Source organism: Centrocercus urophasianus, unplaced genomic scaffold, assembly GCF_019232065.1.
Source record: "Centrocercus urophasianus isolate 14NV4802_14NV808 unplaced genomic scaffold, USGS_Curo_1.0 seq_50, whole genome shotgun sequence".
Lineage (NCBI taxonomy): Eukaryota > Metazoa > Chordata > Aves > Galliformes > Phasianidae > Centrocercus > Centrocercus urophasianus.
Window position 1 is genome coordinate 1,060,906 of NW_024885089.1, and position 22,543 is coordinate 1,083,448.

The 22,543-nt window shown below is 47.5% G+C and overlaps 1 protein-coding gene across 1 annotated transcript; it reads left to right on the top strand.

The window, feature by feature from the left end:
• Positions 1–1,865: 1,865 nt before the first annotated feature.
• On the top strand, positions 1,866–22,529 carry ADAM9 (ADAM metallopeptidase domain 9). Its single transcript, XM_042835174.1, has 22 exons — positions 1,866–1,988; positions 7,742–7,839; positions 8,822–8,886; positions 9,631–9,709; positions 10,958–11,034; positions 11,662–11,854; positions 12,551–12,616; positions 13,098–13,169; positions 13,812–13,981; positions 14,475–14,556; positions 14,846–14,979; positions 15,120–15,291; positions 15,390–15,482; positions 15,686–15,881; positions 16,367–16,472; positions 16,972–17,155; positions 17,359–17,439; positions 17,526–17,631; positions 18,942–19,080; positions 19,565–19,667; positions 19,981–20,108; positions 20,514–22,529. The coding sequence occupies exons 1-22, from the start codon at positions 1,901–1,903 to the stop codon at positions 20,626–20,628; spliced, it is 2,547 nt and encodes an 848-aa protein (XP_042691108.1). The 5' UTR covers positions 1,866–1,900; the 3' UTR covers positions 20,629–22,529.
• The last annotated feature ends 14 nt before the right edge of the window (positions 22,530–22,543 follow it).

The window sequence follows — 22,543 nt, forward strand, 5'->3', positions numbered from 1 at the left end:
CATGCATTCAAAAGCCATTTTTAAAACAGCTATCAGCCAGACCCATGAGAGTGTGGGTGTGTGCAGGCAGACGCTGTTTGTACTACAGCATGCTCTGTCTGCTGTACTGCAGCTTCTCCACAACCTGCTCAGTGACGTGAGTAATTTATCACATGTTGTTTATTGCCACCTGCTCTCAGAGGAAGGCACTGCGCTGTGTTTTGGAGAGGTGTTTAATGCGTGGCTGTGCTGTCAGAGGCAGTCACAGATGTGATGCTCTGAGCGGAAGGCAGTAAACTCCGACGGTGTTTCATTCTGGAGTTTATTCCCCTTATTCACCTGTGTCATGTGGGGTCAGAGCAGAATGCTAATGTGAAGCTTTATCTCCATGTGTTTCACACTGTAATGCAGGTGATTGGTTTTTCTCTAAGAAACGGAGGGCCAAACTCTAAAGCTGGATTCCAGCAGTCCTTGCCACAGGAGGAGGTGGACAGATGTTCCTCCTCAATCAGCAGAACCCTTCCAGAGCCACGGTGCTGCTCCATGTGGCTGAGGTCAGCTCAGCTCAGCCCCGTGCTGCAGGGCTTTGGTGCTGGGCTTTCATTCCAGCAGTGCTGCTGTGGGTGGCACAGTGCAGCTCTCATCAATGCCACCACACTCCTGCCCTGCAGCCTGGCTGTGTGAGCATTTCTAAGCACTTTCTGTGCCAGATTTGCACAGCTTCTTAAGGCTGTGCTTCAGCCATTGCCCACATTGAGTCCAAAGCTGTTGCTGCTGTCAGCTTGTGGGGGACAGCTCAGACACATTGCTGCCATCAAGCAGCCAGTTGAGGGCTTTACCTGCATTACAGCGTGAAGCACGTGGAGATAAAGCTTCATATTAGCATTCCGCTCTGATCCCGCTTGATACAGGTGAATAAGGGGAATAAACTCCAGCATGAAACACCATTGGAGTTTACTGCCTTCTGTGACACATCTGTGACTGCTTCTGAGAGCACAGCCGTGCATTAAACACCTCTCCAAAACACAGCTGAGCTAAATGTAGAACACTGACATCTGCAAGCTTGCTACCCAGCCGTATCATACATAAACTGTTTTTTGGACCCAGCTGTCTGTGTCCTCAGGTGCCTGGAGGAATCCTGTGTCAAAGGCCCTGAGCTCTCCATCTGGCCCCTCAATGCAAGAAAGACATTGAGGCCCTGGAGCGGGTTCAAAGAAGGGGGACAAAGCTGTGAGGGGTCTGGAGCACAGGGCTGATGAGGAGAGGCTGCAGGAGCTGGGGTTGTTCAGGCTGGAGGAGGCTCAGGGGAGACCTCACTGCTCTCTATCGCTACGTGAAGGGAGGTTGTAGGGGGCTGGGGGTCGGCCTGTTCTCGTGTAACAGTCATAGAACTGGAGGGAATGGCTTCAAGCTGCACCAGGGGAGATTCAGGCTGGAATTAGGAAATATTACTGCTCCAAAAGAGCGGTCAGGCACTGCAGTGAGCTGCCCAGGGAGGTGGTGGAGTCACCGAGCCTGGAGGTGTTGAAGGAACGTTTGGATTTTGCGTTGAGGGACGTGGTTTAGTGAGTGCTATTGGTGATGGTGGGACTGGATGATCTTGGAGGTCTTTTCCAACCTCGGTGTTTCTGTGATCCGGCTGTATTTTTTGTACACCTCCCCACGCCGCGCATCCCGCAGCCTTTGAGCACCGGATTCCCTGCAAGTCAGTGCTCCGACCTCAGCTCTAAACCCTCAGCCGGGGGCTCGCAGTGCGAGGCAACAACGGCCGCTGCCCTCGGGGTCCGCCCCGTGTCCGCCGTGCTGCCAGCGGCGGGCGGAGCAGCCCCGCCCGGGGGGCGGCGCAGCGCAGGCTCCGGCCCGGCTGCATAAGCCCGGCGCTCTGCCCGCTCCGAGATCCGCACGGCCGACGCGGTGCACGATGGCTTGGGCGGCACGGAGCTGCCCCTGCCTTCTCCTCCTCCTCCTCCTGCTGCTGCTGGCCGCGCCCGCGCTGCCGGGCCCCGCGGGTGAGTGCGGGACGCGACCCAGGGGTGGAGCGAAACGAAGCGGCCTCTGCGGCCCGGGAGACGCGGGGATTTTGTTTCTCTCCCTGCCCGACCCCGGGGTGACGGCTGTTGGGTCGCGCGATGGGACTTTTTGTCGTGGGGAAGGCCGGAGCGTGGGGCTCTGAGCTGGTGGGGCTGCTCGTCATCACCTTGTGAAGCCTCGGAGGGATGCTGGGAGGGATGCGTGTTTGTGCTCCAGCTGCAGGTGACTGCTGGTCCGTGGGGAATCGTGGGTCTGGATGGGCAGCGTGGTCACAGCCCTCCCAGAAGCATTCGGTGAGCAGAGAATCACAGTATGGACAAGGGTTGGAAGGGACCTCAAGGATCACGAATCTCCAACCCCCTGTCACGTGCAGCCTCCCCATTTAATACCAGCCCAGGCTGCCCAGGGCCCCATCCAACCTGGCCTTGAACACCTCCAGGGATGGACGGGGCATCCACAACCTCTCTGGCCTGTTAAATAGAGGATACAACAGTGCTGCTGCCCAGCTTGGAGGATGCTTGTGCTGTCCTGCACGGAGGTGACCGTACAGCCGTGGTGTCTGCGCTGCATTCGGAATCATAGAGTCATATAATGGGTGAAAAAGACCACAATGATCATGGAGTTTCAATCCCCCTGCTGTGTGCTGGGTCACCAACCACAATGATGAAACGGAATGATGGGGATGCTCTGCTCCTCGTGCACAGCTGCAGCCATGGCTGAAGGCATTGAGGGCATCACTGGGGTCCCTCCAAAGCAGCTGCTCCCTGTGCAGGATCTCAAGTGCTACACAGTGCAGTTGTGACAGCGCAGTGACAACGTGCTTTGTTTATAGGCTTTTAATGAGTTGACACAGTGCTCTGTTATAGTTTCAATTCTTTGAAGCCCGTACTCCGTTTATGGACTTCTAATGAATTTAAATGGTGCTCTGCTCTGGGCTTCAAGGATGCTGATCCTGATGCTCCATGTAGATGATAGGCTGAAATGCCTCATCTGTTACTGTGCTCTTTCTATGGAAAGAATAGATGCAGCATGTTAAACTTGTGTTTGCCGTGAACACACAGTTTTATTGTCAGGACTTCATAACTGAGAAAGCTTGCCTGAAGCTAATAGTGCAGAGAAGTAATTCACCTGTGGTCTGAGTGGCTCAGCTGCGAGTTGCTCGCTTGGCACCCAAGGTGCTGCTCTGGACTGGTTTGGAAGCTGGCTGCTAGCTGGCCCTGCAGCCTCAGGTGTTGCACCCATGGGTGCTGTGTGTACCACAGGCTGCTGCAGGCAGAAGGTTGGTGCTTCCATCCCTGCTGGGATAGGAGGAGCTGCAGGTCAGTGGCGTTACTGGAGGTGTGCAGGCAGTGCTGCTGTGGCAGCTGTATCCCAGCTCGTCATCCTCAGTCTGTGATGAAGGATAATAGACCTTTGTCTGACGTCTGAGCTCGGATGGGAGGGGAGAAACAAGTCACCTGCTTCAGTGCATCCACACCTCCAGCTTCTTGGGCTGGGATGTGAGTGCTGTGAGGTGAGATACGAGGCAGAAATGAGGTGTTGCCGGAAACTGCTAATTAAAAATTCCTGAATTAATGTGATTGTAGAGTGGCAGGTGACCTTAAGGGGTTGCGTGTCATGCAGCTTTTCCCCTCCTGTTTGTGTCTGGAGAAGACCTCGGCCTTTGGCTGTGTGAATTCATAGAGAACCAAAGCAGCATGGCCGTAGGCAGGGGCTTTGCTTCTTGCCTCTTGGTCTCTGATATCAGATGTGTGTACCTCGCTGTGCTTTATCAGTCTTTAAAGGAATTTTTTAAGTGCCTGAATGCTTGGGTTTAAATTTTGGGAGGAGGTGCAGTGTTTGGTTAAGATAATTCTTCTGTTCAGCTCATGAGAAGCACGGCCCTACCTCCCCTGTGTTTTGAGAGATCTGGGACAATCATTCTGCAGGGCAAAGAGGTTTTTGTGGTTATTTCCTCTGCGTGAAGAATAAAAAGAGGGAAGAAATATCAGTGTAGCTCACGTTGCCTCTTGTAGCAATTTGGTTTTGGAAAAAGGAAGTTTGAAACATGACTTTGTAGTTTTTGCCTGTCTTGAACGTTCTCATTTCTTAAGATAAAGGGAAAAAAAAAAAAAGAAGAAGTTTATTTGCCCAACTCTACTGAGTTCTGTGATTGAACGCGTGCTGCGTGGTTTCCTTTGAAGACCAAACATAGACAGCAGCATTTCTGAGAAGATGCATTCCCACGAACCTCTGCTGTGAAGGGAGCTGACATCCAAAGGGCTGCTGAGGTCTGGAGGAAGTGAGTGGGCTCTGGGAGCAGCATGGGTAGGAAGGCAGGGGCTTCCTGGGGGCCCCCAGCCTGGGAGAAAGGGTGTCTGGGTGGGCTGTGACATCTGGCACCGTGGCGTGGCTTTGCTCTGTTTCCCTTCAAAGTGAGGTGCCATGACAGAAGGTGTTAGTGGTGATACCAGGAGACAAGAGCAATGGCTCTTCTCTTAGCAGAGTAGCTGCTGTCCTGCAGACTGATCAGTTTGGCTATGGAAAGGGTTGGAGGAGTAGTAAGAGCCTAGGCAGGAAGCACTTACAGCATCAGCTGGGATTTCAGCATGAGGGACACGAGAGCATTCCAGCAAACACTGCCATAGGAATGCTCAATATCCTCATTAACTTCCAGTCCCTCCAGTAAAATGTTAAGAGAAGTTACATCAATCATTCTAGTCTGATTTAATGCTAAACAAGCATTGCATCAAGTGGATGAACGTGCTTCTCTTGCTGTGACAGCTGGTCATCTTTTCCTACCTTCTGAACAGGCTCTGTGACAACAAGGAGAGACACAGGGAGACCTGCCTTCCCTGCACATAGCAGGTTGGAGTGTACCACACAAGTGATCAGTGATTGTCATTCTGCAAGGACGTCTGTGGCCCTGATCACACAGGTCTCTCCCCAAACAGGTGCTGCCTGGCAAAAGTCCTTTGTGGTTCTGATCATGGGATACAGAGAATGCTTATTGAATTTGCAGTCCAGGTAATGTGGGGGGTGAGAAAAATGTCCAGCAGTGAGGTGCAGCTTTGGAAGGACAGATGCAAAGTGCCTTTCTGAGGTGGAAGTAATTGTCTGCACCGTATGAATGGGGTGCAGGAGTGCCTTGGCAGGAGAGGAAATGAGCCGTTAGAGTAGCTTAAGCTGCAAGTGAATCAGCCTTGCTGCTTGGTGTGGGGAAAAAATAAACCAATGTAGGTAAATAAATACACAAAGTCGTCTTTCATGAAGCATAGGAAGCCTGACCAAACTTTTAAAACAGCTTCAGCCTTCCTTGGAGCAGCAGGTGGCTGTGAGGTGGGTCCATGCAGGCTCCCTGCAGCCTGCGCTGGAGCAGCTGCGTGCTGGAGCTGGGTTTGTGCAGTGGGACTGCAGCTGAAACTTCTGTTTGTTTATTTCTCCTGTCTATCTGATCTCACCGTAACAGGCTTGGGAAGGAGTTGCAGGAACAGAAAGGTGATGAATGAGGTGATGTGTTGATGTAGGCGACTGTGGCTGTGTTGCTGTAACTGAGCCAGCAGGCGTGCTGTGAGCTGTGAAGGTGGAGATGCTGCCTGACCTCTGAATGCAGATCTTACCTGTCAGGGTAAGGGCCTGATGTCTGACCTCGGTGTCTGAAGAGCCCCAACACGGCTTGTTTGGAGGGCTTTCCTGCTCCCACTCACAAAGTGCAGATCTGGGGCGGGGAGGGAAGGTGATTCATTCCTTCCCAGTTGCCTGGTAATTAAGGCAGTCTTTAATGAGACAAGATAAATACAGCGGTCGTAGTTGCTTTTTCCTTCTTGGAAATAGCGTGTGCTGCAGCCAGGTGGGATGATAAGCAATGGGCTCCCAGGTGCAGTGCACACAGAGCAGTGCATGAAGCCCTGTAGGTTATTGCAAGCTGCTGTGCACAGGACCTGTGCTCATTACACTACAGTAAGATTTTTCAACAGGCAGAGGAGTAAAAGCTAAAAAATAAAGCAAAAAAAGAGCTTATCTTGGGAAAACACAATGTGAAATCTTCAAACCTGCAAACCAGCTGAATATCTGGGTTTGGTTTTTGCTGGTACTTCTGCACCTCCTTCACAACAATTTGCTATGAAGTGAGTTGTCTTTGTACGGAAAGGTGTGGATGGATTCTCATGGGCAGCATCCATCCATCCATCCATCCTGGAGGGTGGCATCTTCCTGCAGGCATCGCTGGTGAGTTTTTAGCACAATGAAAGGAAAAGGAAGGCATTGTAGCACCACGTTTTGGTCCCCAGCGTGGTGGTAGTGAAGTGGGGGAGGACAGAAAGCTGGAGGAGAGATGTCAGGATGCTCTGGGAGCTGGAAGTGAGTTCCCCATACTGCTGTGCCTCTGAGAGCTGCCGTTCCCAGAAATCCCTCCCACTGCTTTGTGCAATGATTCACTCTCCCAGCTGCTGGGGGGGGCTGGGGTTGAGCACGCAGCCTGCTGAGCACAGTGGGGCCAACGGTTCTGTCCCTGGGATAAAGGCTGTGGGGTCGGGGCATGGCAGAACAGGGCTGTGTGATGGCCTGGGGGCAGGACGTCAGCCTTGTGCCTGGAAATGGAGAGCAGTGCCATGCTGGGGCACATGGTGTGATGGGTCATCTGGGAAGGAAGCGGCCCTTCCCTGTGCTTGGGGCCAGGGAGGTTCTGACACTGTACTTTCTGTGGCCTCTGAACATAAGGGCTATTGTCAGGAAGTTTCTCTGATTAGTTTTTTATACTTTTTTTCCTCTCCAGCAATCACAGTAATTAATGAGAATTGTGCAGCAGAATGTGTCCAGTGGTTTTTTTTTGTTTTATTTCTTGAGAAGGAATCCAGCCTATACCCGTGTGACAGAACGGCTGTGTGACAGATGGTTGTCCTGCAATACCTCTGCATTCTGCTTCTACTTCCACAAAAATAAAACCACCACAGGCACGTCCTGGTGCCAAGGAGCACAGCTATTCCCTGCCCCTGGGTCCTGCAGCTCGCGCTCTCCTGATGAGCTCACTGATTCCATTGCCATGAGCTAGGAGAAGTGCTGCTAATCCTGCACAGGGAGGCCCAGGGAGCAGCTCCAGGCAGCAGCATGCTGATGGGGAAAGTGATTAACGTGTGCAACTTGTTATTGTTTGCATGTCTGTGCAGAACTTGCAAAAAGTGGTGTCTTTTTCTTTCCTCCTTTCCTCCTTTCCTCCTTTCCTCCTTTCCTCCTTTCCTCCTTTTCTCCTTTCCTCCTTTCCTCCTTTCCTCCTTTCCTCCTTTCCCCCTTTCTTTAATTCAATCAGGTGATCTGTTGCACATGCAAATAATTTATGAAGGAATCTGCAGAAAGCTGCTTGCCTGTTCCGCTTCGGTTGTTTTTATGAGCTCTGTAAATGCTCTCTAAGAACACAAGGAGCGCTGGTTCCGTCAGCAGCTTGGTGAGATGTGCAGAGCTGAGGGTTGCAGCGCGGAGCTCCGTGGGTCTGGCTGAGAGCTGAGCACTGCTGGAGCCCCAGGGGAGTCAGAGGAGGCTGCAGGCAGGGCCTGAATTTGGCACCGTCCTTCTGCGTGCCCTTGAGCAAGTTATCTGTGCTGGCCTGCTTTAGGTGCTCTGATTTCTGCTAATGAAAGGAGATGGAATATGAGATGGGATTTGCCCGTGCCATTTTCTCCCCTCTGCCTCGTCCTTGTGGTTGTTTGTTTCTTTGGCCAGACTAACTTGGTGGTGGCAATTCTCTTTTGCTTTCTAGGTTTCCAGGAGATTTCTCAGCTGTCTTCCTACGAAGTTATAATCCCACAGAAGTTAGGAAGAGAGCGACGGGAGACCTCCAATGTCTCCTCAACACAGGTACTGGGTTACCAATGCCCTCATTATCATCATTACCATTGACCTCAATGCACTCAGTTCAGTATCTTCTTCCTGACCAAGTCTGTTCAAAATCAACCTTAAGTTCTCACACACAAACGATTCAGCCAAGTCATTTTGCAGCAAGTAAGTATCCCTCCTTACAAAAGACATCCTATCTAGCATCCACTTCCAGCGGAGTTCTGGGAGATACTTCATTGCTGCAGAGGGTACAAGCTGCAACAAAGGATCTTTAGAGTTGTTAAGCGCTCAGAAGAGTTTCAGAGAGGTGAATCATTAACCTGGGAGATGCTGTGGATGTGACTGGAAGAAGCCCTGAGCTGCCTGGTCCTGCTTTAAGCAATGGTTGGATACCTCGGGGGTACTTTCCAGCTTGTGTTGTTCTGCTGTAATAACTTAACCAAGGGCTGCACACCTCGAGGTATTTGGATGAGACCAACTGCCTTAGTCACAAATGTTACAAACTGTGGCAGAATTTAATATTCAGAAAAATGTCTTAAAGTGTATTGCAGTCATTAGTAGCTCTTGCTGTGATATTTAATGTAGAGTTCAGGTGATTCAGCTTATCCACTTAGCAACTAGGGTCCTTCCATGCTAAGTGGAGCCAGCTCACTGTGTTCAGTCATAGAACAGCATTGTCCTCTCCAGCTGTAACTCAGTTTATCTGTGGAAGTCTTATAAACAAGGAATGTGAAAACCATGAAGCTATTTTGAAATAGCTTCCTTCAAGTGACTTTTCCCCAACTACTCGAGAAATGCCAGATTCTGGAGGTAGGGACAGTTATAAAACAGGCTTCAGGCTCACCTCCACGTGCTTATTTCTGCTGCACTGCAGCCAGCAAGATCTAACAGGGAAGGTCTGTCTGCTCAGGGTCAGGCAGCTTCCATGCGTGGAAGTGATGAAGAATCCTAGCCTGCTTTGTGCTGGAAGGGACCTTTAACAGTCTTTTATCTTTACATTCAGGACAAGGCATCATATGCTATTGAGATAGAAGGCAAAGAATACACGATCCATCTGGAAAAGAACAAGTAAGTGATGAATTCCTTGATTTTTATTGTTTTCAACTCCATCTGTTGTGTCCAAGTAACGAGCTGGCAGGTAGCATGCTAGTTTTGGTGGCTGAGGTTCTTCATGAGAAGGGCAGCCATGACCTAGCTGTGAGAAATCTGCAGAGGAAGTCAGTGAAAGTGAATCCAGTCCCACAGTCTTGGCTATGAGCAGAAATGTTGAACTGAACCCTGTGATCCTTCTCAGAGAAGGAAGCAGTCGTTTGCTCAAAGGGGACCTGGGGAATCGTTGAAAGGATTCTTCCTTTTCACATCTAAAAATAAACAAGCTGAGCTATATTTCAAGTAAATATTTTTGCTTTCCTCTGGGTTTTGTTTGTTTCATTTTTTCCTCTGTCTCGCTAGCAGAAGACAAACGAGGAAGCTTTATTCCCAGGTCTTGATATCTATAACTTACAGAGAATATGTTGTCTGTCTTGCTTTTACTTTTTAAAGGGATACTTGCAGCAACAGCAAGTAAACATATATCAGGCTACTTCCCTTGTAATACTGTTCCACCCTCCTGATATCTTGGATTTTGCTGCAGGAGGGCACAACTTCTTTGTTAGTTTGTGAGAGTTTCCCTTTGAATGTTTCATCACTCAATTGCAATTTATGTGTTAGTGACACTCGTGGTTAGGATCGTCTTGCTGTCCTGCTGTAGCATCAAAGTCAGTTCCTGGTTTTCCTCTGGTATTTATTCTTCTCTGTCCCCTTTCCTTGCAGAGATTTGTTACCCAAAGATTTTACAGTTTATACCTATGATAAGGAGGGGAAGTTGCAATCTGAATACCCTGATGTCCAGGTAGGGCTTCTTTCCTACTTGCATAGCATTGCATTTAATCCATGTTTGCAGCTTTCTTTTTCTGTGCAAGCAGACTGCCTTCTAGGCTGCCTTTGAAAATCTGATTGCTGCTGTAGAGTGAGAATTAACAGCAGCTTGTGTGATGCAAAAAGCATGAGAGTATTTCTGTTGGCTTCACTGCTCTTACAAATCAACATTGTTGAAAGGGAAGCATCAGTCACCTGATTTGTAAGAGCTGGTGTTTGAAAACAGGGCACCTGAGTTGGCTATTTCCTTCCTGTTAAAAAAAAATGATTTAAAAAAGAGAGAGAAAAAGCCTTTTCTGCACGAGTTCACAGAAGTCTTGGTGACCTTGAAGCTTTATTACATGCCTTAGCATTAACTGCCAAAAGCACAGGCGACGTGATTTACCTGACCCCTAGCATTTAAAGACACACTTGCCAGATAATTTTGAATGCCTTTGCCATGTATTACCATCTCGTTTAGTTCCCAAAATGTCTAATGCAGAGGACAAAATGGAAGTATTGTGCCTCGCAGGGCTGACGAGGGACGTTCTGTGTGACTGAGCTGTTAGGCTGCACAGCGCCGTGGTGAGGACAGCAGATGTTGGCCTTCTCCTCGTTAGCAGGAGGCTGCATACAAGCCAAATATTCTCCCGACTGTTTCTGTAGATGTTGGAATGATAATTTGGCTCAAATCTGTAGGGAGGGGCTGGCCTCAGAATATTTGAGGTGGGGTGAAGGGCTGCAGTTCAGAGCAGGATAGCTTAATGTCAGACTAAGAAATCCAGTTGCTAGGTAATGCTTCTGAGCCCTGCTTGTCAGTGTTACAGCAGGGTCAGCTCTGAATCCAGCTTCAGGTAGAATGAGTCAGTGAGGGGGTTTCCAGCTCAAATCTAATTGGTCCTATCGAGCTGTGAGGTGCAGATGCCTTACAGAACAGGATTCAGATTGGATCCCTGTCTCCCTGCAAGCCTGACCTTTTGATCAGCTTCTGGTGTAGAAACCCTGCTGGCACGAAGGCAGGTGAAGAGGTTTAGCTGTGTGCTAGAGGAGGAAGTGCTGTTACACTGCAATAGAGCCACAGGAAAAGTAAAACTAGGCTGGATGCAGGATGCGTGGTGGCTTCAACTTCAAACATACGATGCTGTCTAATTGCAACTGCTGCTGGTCAGTGGCAGACAGCAGTTATGTGATCACTGGATGTGCATGGAACACGTGTGTAATGCACCTTTGTTTTCCTGTGCAGGATCACTGCCATTACCAGGGATACGTGGAGGGGATCCTGGACTCTGTTGTTGCTGTCAGCACTTGCTCAGGGCTCAGGTAGCAAACTCAGCCTTTGTTGCAGCTGCTGTCACGTGGGTCTCACAGCTCACTGAACACGAAACAAAATTCTTGCTTTGTTTTTAACCACTGTTCAACCAGATGGGAATCATTGACAGGGACCAACTGCAGCAGTGTACGCCTCTGTGTGGTTTTACTGCAGGATCTTTTGTTCATTTAGTGTTAACAGATACGTGCAGTATCTTCAGTGATGCAGTGAAATGGGAAGTGGAACATTGGCCTGCAATTTTTACACAAAGCTTCAAATGGGGTTGGAAAATTCCTCCTGCATTGGATTGTCTTCCCTATTTTTTGGAGTCTATTTGACACAGAATCACATCAGATACCAAAGTGGGGACAGTAATTGAACTAAGTATTTCTGCTTCAGGTCTGTGGTTTAATTTCTTGGGCACTGCAAAATCTTATGGCTGTGTTTATTTTGCTGTATTTGCAAAGGCCCTTCCAGGTGATGAGCAGCTTCCAGGCATTGAGTGAAGGTTTGCAAGGGCTGAGATGTAGACATGCCTTTAGTTATGAAAGAATAACTGTTGTTTTGTTTCACTGTAAAACCCTGCCTAACCATCCCGTGTTTAATGCAAGAATTCTCTGCACATCTGCATCTCTTAGGGGTTTGGTGACAATAGGGAATGTCACCTATGGCATTGAGCCCATGGATTCATCCTCTGGCTCTGAACACATCCTGTATTCATTGGATAATGTGAAAAAAGAGCCCTCGATGTGTGGGGTAACCACTGAAGGCCATGAAGAGGGGGAACACATAGGAGAAAATCACCATCCTAGTATGACTCAGCTGCTAAGAGTAAGTGCACCACTGTTCTCTCCACTCCCCTGCAATGGATTTCATGAATGTTCAGCTAAGAAATATGGCAGCAGCTTAGCAGATTTCTCTGGGGCTTAACGCATACCTAAAGGTTTCTGATCCACTGGGTATTTCTGCACTGCTGGAAAACGGCGTGGTTGCAGTTTTTGCTTCTGCACACAGCAGTGAGAGTTCAGTGGCAGTGAGATTGCTCATTGGCAGAGCTTTTGGGGGCTTTTAAAGGGCAGGAACATTGGAGCTTCGTTGGAGAAGCTCATTACCAAAATATGGCATCAGAAGCCAGCAGCATATTGTGTTGTTTATTCCATTCTCCTAATAATCAGAAGAACAGATTGACGTGTTGTTTAAAAGCTGGCTGTATTGGAACAAGGTCACGGGGAAAGCAGGAGCATAGAAACGTTCTCATTCAAAAACAAACCGAAGGGCTGCTGGTGTTTGGTTGATGCTGGAAGTCCTTGTATAGCTCAATTTCAGAGTAAAATGCTAGTAGGGAAGTTGTCATTGCTTTGGACTGCTCTTCTTGGTTCTGGCTTGTTCACATCTTGGCAGTATGCCTTGGGTGTGTCCCTGAAGCCACTGGTTGTATTGAGTAAAATGTGACAGGATATTTTTGTTGTTGTTGCTGTTTACACCTGAATTAATCAACTTGAAACCGTCTAAAACCTTTTTCCACAGAAAAAAAGAGCCATCCTGCATCAAACGAGATACGTGGAGCTGTTCATAGTTGTGGATAAAGAAAAGGTACGGCTTGGATTGGGGGCTGCCTTCCCTTCCTTCTCCCCAGGAGATGGGTTGAAAAGCTGCCAGTCTCCATTACTCCCCAATGGATTGTTGAAAGACAGCCACGCTTTAGCCAAGATGATGCAAATGTGTTCTGCCAGGCTGTAACTGAGACAAGTCCTATATGCTGTGCCTCTGGAAAACAAAAAGCTGTCAGACGTGGAGAGGTTCTATCAGCAAAGAGTTTAGTAATGATGGAAAGCATATGGCAAAAGCTGCCTCTTGTGTTTTCTCTTGGATTATTGAGCAGCTGAGTAATAGCAGTGAAGATGCTGTTTTCCTGATGAGTGCCTTCCAGGCAGGGATTCAACCTCATGTATTCTAAGCAGAACATTGGGAACCTGGCAAGAATGCCTTCGGTTACCAATCTGAAAACACTTTATTCATTTTGCTAAGCCTTGTCTTTATCTGCTTTTCGCCACTGAGTTTCTTTGTCTTGCAGTTTGAAGACTTTGGGAAGAGCGAAACGGAAGTGAGAGAACATATGGTGCAATTGGCAAACTTCCTCGACAGCGTAAGTGGAAGACACTCCATCCTTCCCATTTAATGCTCAGGGTGGCTTTTCAATCACCAACCCTTTTGCTGATTGAAATCTGTCTCACTGGGAAAACATTGGTTTGAACTGTTTGGGCTGGAGCAGCTCCCCTATGAGGACAGGCTGAGGGAGTTGGGCTTGTTCAGCCTGGAGAAGAGAAGGCTGCGGGGTGACCTCAGTGCAGCCTATCAATACCTGAAGGGAACCTACACCCACGAGGGGAGTAAACTCTTCCAAAGGGCTGACAACAGCAGGACTAGGGGAAATGGATCCAAGTTGAGGGAGGGAAGATTTAGGTTGGATGTTAGGGGGAAGTTCTTTACAAGGAGAGTGGTTAGGCCCTGGAACGGGCTGCCCAGGGAGGTTGTGGATGCCCCGTCCTTGGACGTGTTCAAGGCCAGGTTGGATGGGGTCCTGAGCAATCTGATCTGAATGTGTGTGTTTGGTGGCCCTGCTGGGCAGGGGGGTTGGAACTACATGATCCTTGAGGTCCCTTCCAACCTGGGTGATTCTGTGATTCTGTTTAATAAAGAAGTAGATTTTTGCAGTCGGACGCCAAACCGCTCGTCCTTCTTCGAAGCTCTTCAGCAAGATTTCTCCTCCTTGTTTTTCCTTCCCCAGATGTACGTCATGTTGAACATCCACGTCGTGCTGGTTGGCCTGGAGATTTGGAAGTACGAGAACATCATCAGCACAGATGGAGGTGCTGGTGATGTGCTGGCAAACTTTGTGCAGTGGCGAGAGAAGAACCTTGTTTTGCGCCGCAGGCACGACAGCGCCCAGTTTGTGCTGTGAGTTGAGGTTCCTTCCCTTTGGCTTTTAAGAAGCTTATTCTATTCCTGTCTGCTTAGCCTCGCCTTACTATCAGGAGTGGCTGCTCACTTTCAGCAGGGAATCCAGTGCTGTGTTCTACATTAAAACATTCCGTGCCAAATTAAGCATTTTAAGGCTTCTCTGCCCTGTGAATTCAGCATCTTTTCTGACAGATCTATTTCTAAATCATTTATTTTCTTGTCCCACACATCCTGCAATGTTGTATTTCATACTGTGGACAGCTTGTAATCAGATAATCCTTTGTAAGGACTGTGCACTGCTTAGACCTGTAATGTAGGGCTTTTTCACATGAAAAGGGTTTAAGCCTCTGCTGAGCATTGCATCTGAATGGATCAAAAGCTGCTTTCTGCGTTTGCTATCTAGAAACCAAGAGCATGGTGTGAGCTCTGACACATGGCATGGTGTGTCTGTGTGGTTGGAATGATTCTCTTCTTCTCTTAATGACTGCAGGAAGAAGGGGTTTGGTGGAACAGCTGGAATGGCCTATGTTGGAACAGTGTGCTCCAAGAGCCACGCAGGAGGCATTAATGTGGTGAGATAACTTTAGTAATACTGTGAGTATGAACAAGATTTGGAAAAGTGCCTTCCTGGAAGTGCAGAATCTTTAATATTAAGCACAGCTGAAGTGGCACTCGAGAGGAGGTGACAGGATTTCTCTGCTGATGTTTTAAACACCCCTGCTTGATGTTAACCTGGTGACAGAGTAACAGAATTGTCCTTTTGGCATTTAAGTAAACAATTACTTAAATTGGCATTGAAAAAGAAAAATAAATCTCAATGTAGACTGCCCACTTTTTTTTCTCTGTTTTGCTCTTGTGCAGTTTGGAAAAATCAGTATCCAGATGTTTGCTTCAATTATGGCTCATGAGCTGGGACATAACCTGGGGATGAACCATGATGATGAAAGGGTCTGTCACTGTGGAGCGAGCAGTTGCATTATGAGTTCTGGAGCATCGTAAGTAACTGATAAAAGGGGAAGCTTTTCCCTTTGTATGTGCCTAGTTTGGACAAGTCGTGGAATAGCAGACATTATGCTTGCTCTATAACCTGAGGGATTGATTTGATGGAGAAATCTGCTGGTGTTTTCTGTTACAGAGGCTCAAGGAACTTCAGCAGCTGCAGTGCAGAAGACTTTGAGAAGCTGACCCTCAACAAAGGGGGAAGCTGCCTGCTTAACGTTCCCAGGCCTGATGAAACCTACACCATCCCCTACTGTGGGAACAAGCTGGTCGACATGGGGGAGGAATGCGACTGTGGGTCACCAAAGGTTTGTAGTTTGCCATGTTTTACAAATGCTGCCTGGGGAGCAACCTTTGCACGGCTGTGGGTGTGATTTCCTGACGTTGACAGAGCTTCTGTTTTCAGGAATGTGAAAGTGATCCTTGCTGTGAACCAGGTACCTGTCGGCTCCGACCCACTGCTGAATGTGCCTATGGAGACTGCTGTAAAAACTGTCGGGTAAGACTGAACCTTGTTATTTGGGTTTAGAAAAGGAGAGTGTTTGCCTTGTTGGTGCATACATGAGGAGCATCATCCAACACCCCCAGAGGGCAGCAGATCAGTGCCTGTCTTATTGAGGGCGCGCTGTGGGTTGGGAGCACTGCTCTCTGCTTTGAGGGTCGTATCTCCTGATGCAGTTTCTCCCTCAATTGCCTCTCCAGATCCTCCCTGGTGGAACTGAGTGTCGGGCGAGTAACAATGAGTGTGACCTTCCAGAGTACTGCAATGGCACATCCCAGTTCTGCCAGCCTGACTTCACTGTTCAGAACGGCCACCCCTGCCACAATGAGGAAGCATATTGCTACAATGGCATCTGCCAGTACTACGATGCACAGTGCCAGGATATATTTGGCTCAAGTGAGGAAGAGCAAAGTGTTACTGCTTTCCTAGCAGATGCACTTAGAAGAGAACACTAAGGCTATTTAAAACATCCAGTTGTTTTCCTGTAGCAACACAAAGAATTTGGAGCAGTGGCATTTATGGCTTTGCCTTCACATGTCTTTTGTTACAGTTAACGCCGTGCTGGTGATTCAAGTAGTAATTTTCTTGCATTGAGCATCACAGTTCAGCTTCTGGCTTATAGGGCTTGCAGAAATAACATCCAGCCTATTGTACCACTTGATAAGTGACTCTGTTTTTCATTTGGGACTTTGTAGTGTTGGCATTTTCACTGTTTATCATTTTGATCAAGCTCATAGGCTTGATCTGCATATCTGCTTTGCGTGGAAATTGTTAGACATAGGATAATTGGGCTGGAGGGTGGAAATATGATGGTGTGAGATGTTTCTGTCTCTGTTTAACCTGTTTTTTCTGTCTGGGGGGGGGTTGGTTATTGTTTTCAGAAGCCAAAGCTGCCCCCAACATTTGTTTTGCTGAAGTGAATTCCAAGGGTGACAGATTTGGCAACTGTGGTTTCCATGGCCATGACTACAAGAAATGTTCCAGCTGGTGAGTTGAACCAAATGCATTGGGAAGTTCCTAAATGTATGACTGACATTTTATTTGGGTGCCATAGTATTAAACTGGGGTTTTATGGCAGAAGCACTTGGGAGAGTAACATTATGCTATAGCCTAACCTTAGTGGCAGTGCTTACATCATTCAGAAACCACCATGAGACAGCTTAGAAAAGATGTTTTACTCTAAATTCTGATGCTGTTAGTACATAACAGAAAGCCCTCATGCTTCTGCTTTTGTAGGTTTTGTTGGCTTTTGTTTTAGTTTGTCTGGGTCCAACTCTTGCCCATAATATTTGAAATGAGTTTGAAAGTTCAGAGGGTTCTTCTGTAGCTGAGCTTGAAGCTGTTGCCTCGGGGTATCTTTGCCTGACACATTCAGATTTGGGGCTATGGCAGGGAGAGTTTGTACTCCATCTCCCATCACTGATCTCCTAAGCTCTTCACATACAGGAAAAAGCATCACTACAGTATTTGTGTGTTGATGTTGTAGGAATGCCATGTGTGGGAAGCTGCAGTGTGAAAATGTGGAAACTATGCCTGTTTTTGGAATTAAGCCTGCCATTATCTGGACTCCCAGTAATGGCACCACTTGTTGGGGTGTAGATTTCCAGCTGGGCTCTGATGTCCCTGATCCAGGAATGGTGAACGAAGGCACCAAATGTGGTAATGGAAAGGTAATTAACACCTTAAAAGTGACTTTTGTAGAAGAGTTGTGTTCCTGTGGAGTTGAGGTTTGGCATGGAGGAGTATGTGACCTGTCAGAGAGCAGAGCAGCTGCAGAACCATCGGTGTGGGAACAGTGAGAGGGGAGAAGAAGTGGGGTATTGTGGTGAAAAGTCATCTGGTTTGGTTAGCATGCATCTCTGAACTCCTCTAGGTCTGCAGGCACTTCCAGTGTGTGAGTGCTGCTGTTCTGAACTATGACTGTGATGTGGAAAAGCAGTGCCATGGACGTGGGGTAAGTGATACCTTACAAGTGAAAGCTTCACAGTTTTGTTTTGTTCCTGTGCTCTTGTAATCCTTGTGCTTGTTGTTCACATGTAGGTGTGCAACAACAACAGGAACTGTCACTGTGAGCCAGGCTGGGCTCCTCCTTTCTGCAATATTAAAGGCTATGGAGGGAGTATTGACAGTGGACCTCCCTATAATGGCAAGTAGAAGAGGGGCAGCTGTGGGGCTGTGTTGCTAGGGATGGTGCTGGGCTGAGTGCAGAGTGCCTATTGCTTTGAAGCAGCTCAGTTCTGGTGGCTGAAGTGCTGGTGTGGGGCTCTTCACCAGGTTTCACCCCCTAGCAATCCTAGCTGGGGTTCTGAGCTCGAGGTGTTGCACTTCTTTCTTTTGGGATGATGGAGATCTTTAAAAACACTGGCCTGTTTTAACTTTCTTCAGGTGATTTCTGCCACCTTGGACCAAGATCAAATTGGGCTTCTCTGTATCAAAGCTGGACATTGAAGCCTTTTCTAATCTTACATCCAAACAAAACATCAAATTTGGCACAGGGTTCAAATTCATGGATGTCAACAGGCATCTCTGTGAGGATGGACTCGTAGCAGTGGTGGCAGAGATGGGTTCTACCCTGCTCTGATAGCTGCATGTGCACCTGCAGGCCATCATGGTGTTGGTCAGCTGGCCATCATGGGCGTGTTGACGAGCCACTATTTTATTAATGTTTATTATTTGAGTGCAGACAGCATGCTTCGTTTGGTAGTAAATACAAATGTAGTCCCTGCCCCAAACATCTTACGCTATAGAAGACAGATACACCATAAAGAAACGGGGAGAGACAGAGGTTTGTGGCACTGCCTTGTTTGCAGACTTTTGGGTTGCTTTTTTTTTTGTGGTGGTTGGAAGAGATGGGTGGGGAGGGAATTTTGTCTTGTTTTCATGCAACTTTTTCCCCTCCCAAGGAATAGGTGCTGGGTCAGCGTTTGACACAGCAAGAAGATGCTGTGTCTGTGCACATAGAAGATGCCTGTATGGGTTTGCATGGGGAGAGTGGTGCCTGGGGCAGCACAATTCGTGCAGAGGAGGGAACAAAGTGAAAGGCTGTGACACTTTTCTCACTGCTAGTTTGAAGATGAAAGAGGAGGCTTTAAGTTGGTGAAGACTTCTGCAGTGAGTTTGTGAAGCATGTGAAGAAGGGACTGATGTAGAGTATTCCTACTCTAGGAATGGCAGAATAGGTGGCAGAATGAACCTGGAGACCCTTGTTCATGAGATGGCGTGGATTTTGAGGGAAGCTAGATAGTAGCAGATGGGAGAGTCCCACCACAGTGGGAAGATCAGACCTAGAAAAACATTTCTGCCTACATCTTGCAGTCTGAACAGATTCTTTAGATATTTCTGCCACAGAGAATGGAAGCTTGTTGTAGAACCAATCCTAATAAGTGCTACAACAAGACATGTGACATTACCACCACTCAGGACTTTCTTCCTCTCCGTCCTTTTGTCCCCCAACAGACAAAGACAACTCACTGAGAAATGGGCTGCTGGTATTTTTTTTCCTGGTCCTGCCTCTCCTTCTAGCTGCTGCTTTGGCATTTGCAAGGAGAGACCGACTGAAACGATGCTTCAGAAGGTTGATGTCACGTTGTCATTCGTAAGTACAGTCCCCTCTTCACCTTCTCTTCTGCCCTTTTGAGGTAGTCCTTAGACATTTCTTTACATAAGCCATTGCTGAAGTATGGAGATACATTCCAAGCTGTCAAGCAAAGACAGCTGCACCAAATGATGCATGGAAATGGCTCTGGGCCATGGCAGAAAAAAAATAGATCACATTTTACATAGTGGGAGCAGAGAACTTTATTTTTACCTTTCTGTTTGTTGTTATGTCTTTGGTGATGGGTTTTATGCTTTCTGGGTCCTATCTTTGGTGCGGAGGCAAAATAAAGCTGTCATAGTCCTAAGCAGAAAAAGGATTATGTTGTTTCTTGGACATGTGGTAAAAACCATCCTCCTGACATTTGGTATTTGCTAGGATGCTCTAAATCCATCTAGCAAGTAAGAAGCACTTGGATTCGTAGCCTATTCAGTCATCCTGTCAAGGTTATGTGCTCACCCAGGTAACATCTCTTGGGTTTCAGGTCACTTCAGTCACCAGCTCCTAGAACAGAAGCAGAACCAAGAGATTTCCCTCACAGAGGCGTTCCACATGGCATGCCTTACCCTTCCAGAGGTGTACCTGTGGTAGGAATTACTTGCTGTCTGTTTTTATTTGTCTCTGAAGTGACTGATGAGGACGGTTTATGTTATTGCACTATTGTAGAGGCTTCAAAGCTGTGGCTTTGAGGCTTACTCTCTGTTAGGAATGAAATAGAAGCAGCGTTTCCTAAATGGGTTTAAAAGCTCCTCAGTTATTCTTTCTACTGCTTAGAAGGAAATAACAACTGTCATTTCCAGGGCTGGTTGCAAGCCATCTCAGATACCACCTGTATGATGAAACAAATTTAATGCTCTGAAGTGCAAATCTGTGAACGTTCTCATTCTGTTTTATCCATAGGACATGGAGCCAAATACTTATCCTGTGCCATCCTACCCCATTAACCAGCATCCTCAGCAGGCCTACCACCAGTCCTACTACCCATCTCCACAGTACCAGGCCCTGCAGCCACAGAAGATGCCTGCAAGGTTGGTTTGTGTTGCTGCAAGTAATGTAACCAACTGTCCTGATGTATATGGCTTGTTGTTGCCTTTATCTTTGTAAGTATCAGGATGTTTCATCAGATGCTGTGAGCAGAGCTGACCTTTTAGTGAAAGGAGTTTCTCCTTTGATTCACACTTTGGAATAAAAGCACATTTTATGCTATAGGGTGCTCTGAGGGCAGCAGAATTTGACCGTGGGGTGTTGGAAGTGAGCCTACATGAGGCACTGAGTGTGCAGGAAGGGGAGAGTCTGTAACAAATGAGCACGGGCCGTGCTAGTGCAAAGCAAGAGGAAGATAGGGCTGCTTTGCTGCGTGCATTCTGAGCAGTGTCAGGGCATTTTAGATGCTGTCATGTGGACTCACAGCAAGTTGTCTGTCTTTACCACAGGCCACCTCCTCCCCAGCAGAAATGTGTACCTCAGAGACCTCCTCCATCACAGCAGAAATGTTTACCTCAAGGACGTTACTTTCCTTCTCGACCGGCACCTTTGCCCCCCAAATAGCTTTTGACTTCTTTGGGACCTTCAGGTGAGCTGATCTGTTCACTGAAGCAAAGCTGAAAATGGCATTTATCCTTCTTGCATCGAGTGGCCCATGGTAAACCCAGGAAGCCTTCCTTCTGCAGCCATGGATAAGGCAAAAGAGATACGGAAACGAGGAATGTAAACCTTCACACAAATACCTCTGCCAAAGCTACAGGAGCAGAAAACATCGAGCCTGTTCTTAGGTCTGAGTGTTGTGGCTCTGCATGCTGCAGCAGGGCTGTCCAGCTGGAAGTGCAGCAGTCTGCAGTTAAATCACCCTTTAAGTCCAGCGCTCAGGAGTTGCTTTAGGTTTTCCCCCCCTTTCTGCAATGAGCCCTAAAAATGAAGTTCTGTGTTGTCGTCTTTCTCAATGTCCCATGCCATGTTCAAATCAAGGAAATCTGGCTAATTAATCTAACCTTAGTTTGCATGGACTGGAAAACGTTACCCATTTACACAAATGGCACAAGTGGAACAAGGTATCGGTGTACTTCATCAGAGGAAGATAAATATATTCTAAACATGTTTATGCATGTATATATGTTTATTGATGTGTAACAGTGCACTTAAATTCTTCATTTCATGCTGACTGACACTAAGCTACGTGAACATTAAGTTTTATTTCATGATTTTAAACCAGTTATTGTGAGTTGCTAAGTGAGAATCCTGTACTAACTTCCACTAATACCATAAATGGGGAAGGAGAACAAAGGTACGAGAAGACGTGGCCATTTTGTTTTGGTTAAGACAAATGGAGTTTTTAGCTCTGGGTTTTAAGTAAAGACTCTGGAGAAATCCCTGCAGAACACTGGGAAGCAAATAATGTGAATCTGCTGAGACCACCTGAGCTTCTCTGAGCACTTTAAGCAGGAGCTGTTGGCTAACGCAGCGTTGCCACCTAATCTTCAACCCTTGTTAGTGTCAGTCAGGATGCTTTCCTAGGCTTACTTGCAGCTGCCATCGGTTTCTGTGCCACTGCTAAACCAGGTTTAACACAGTACCCAAAAGGGGAGCTCAGCACTTGGTGCTGTGGGTGGGAACTGATGCTGGAGACAAACAGGAGAATGAAAACGGGGAAAACAACCCTGGAAAGGTGTGCTTGGCTTTTTCACTTTGTGCTGGCCACTGAGTACAAACTTGCTCTGCAAAGATCCCCCATCGTATTGCCAAAAAAAAATTCTTATCTTCTGTATATACATATATAAATATATAGAGAGAAAGTGTTTGCATTTGCAGTAATAAAATACTTGAACTCCTGTGGTTTCCCATAAACATAGACTAAGATTTATAACACTATTAAAATCCATCAGATGTCACCTAGGCTATCAGCAGACTCGTCCATGGGGGTCTTCTGTCTGTCCCAAGCTGTTCCCTGTTGCCATTCTGTCCCACTCTTGTCAGGCTCTGCCATTTCCTGGCTCTGCTTTGTGTTTGGCAACGTGGGGAGCTCACATCACAAAGTAACCCAGGATCTCCTTAATTGTACTTCAAGCTGTCCGTGTGAACTAAAACTATGCTGAAAACGGTGCCTTCTAATACGTTTTTATACTTCCTTGTGCATGTTAGCAATATTTGCAGGGTGGTGGTGTAGGGCAACCAACGTGCAGTTTTTAGAGGCCGTTCTGTGGAAATGGCTCGGATTTTAAACGTGCCGAATCTTGCAGATGACTACTGATTTCCTTTTATGAAGCATACGTGATCCCTGCCCCCGTTGGCTTGGGGGAGGGTTCCCACTTTACAGTGGGAGCAGCATCCCCCCGTTCCCATGAGCTTCTGGGACGCAGTGCGTGTGTTTGTAGCGCTCGGGGGCGACGGACTTGCTGTACCCAACCTTTGTAAGAGCAAGCAAGCAATAAACACGCTGGTTTTGTATAAAAACACCCTTCTTGTCCTC

Bases quoted from the DNA above. Each gene is read 5' to 3' on its own strand.
- ADAM9 (XM_042835174.1), top strand. From the start codon at position 1,901: ATGGCTTGGGCGGCACGGAGCTGCCCCTGCCTTCTCCTCCTCCTCCTC. The intron at 17,156-17,358 runs GTAATTAACACC...GAACTCCTCTAG, and splicing joins CCAAATGTGGTAATGGAAAG to GTCTGCAGGCACTTCCAGTG. The intron at 17,440-17,525 runs GTAAGTGATACC...GTTCACATGTAG, and splicing joins AGCAGTGCCATGGACGTGGG to GTGTGCAACAACAACAGGAA.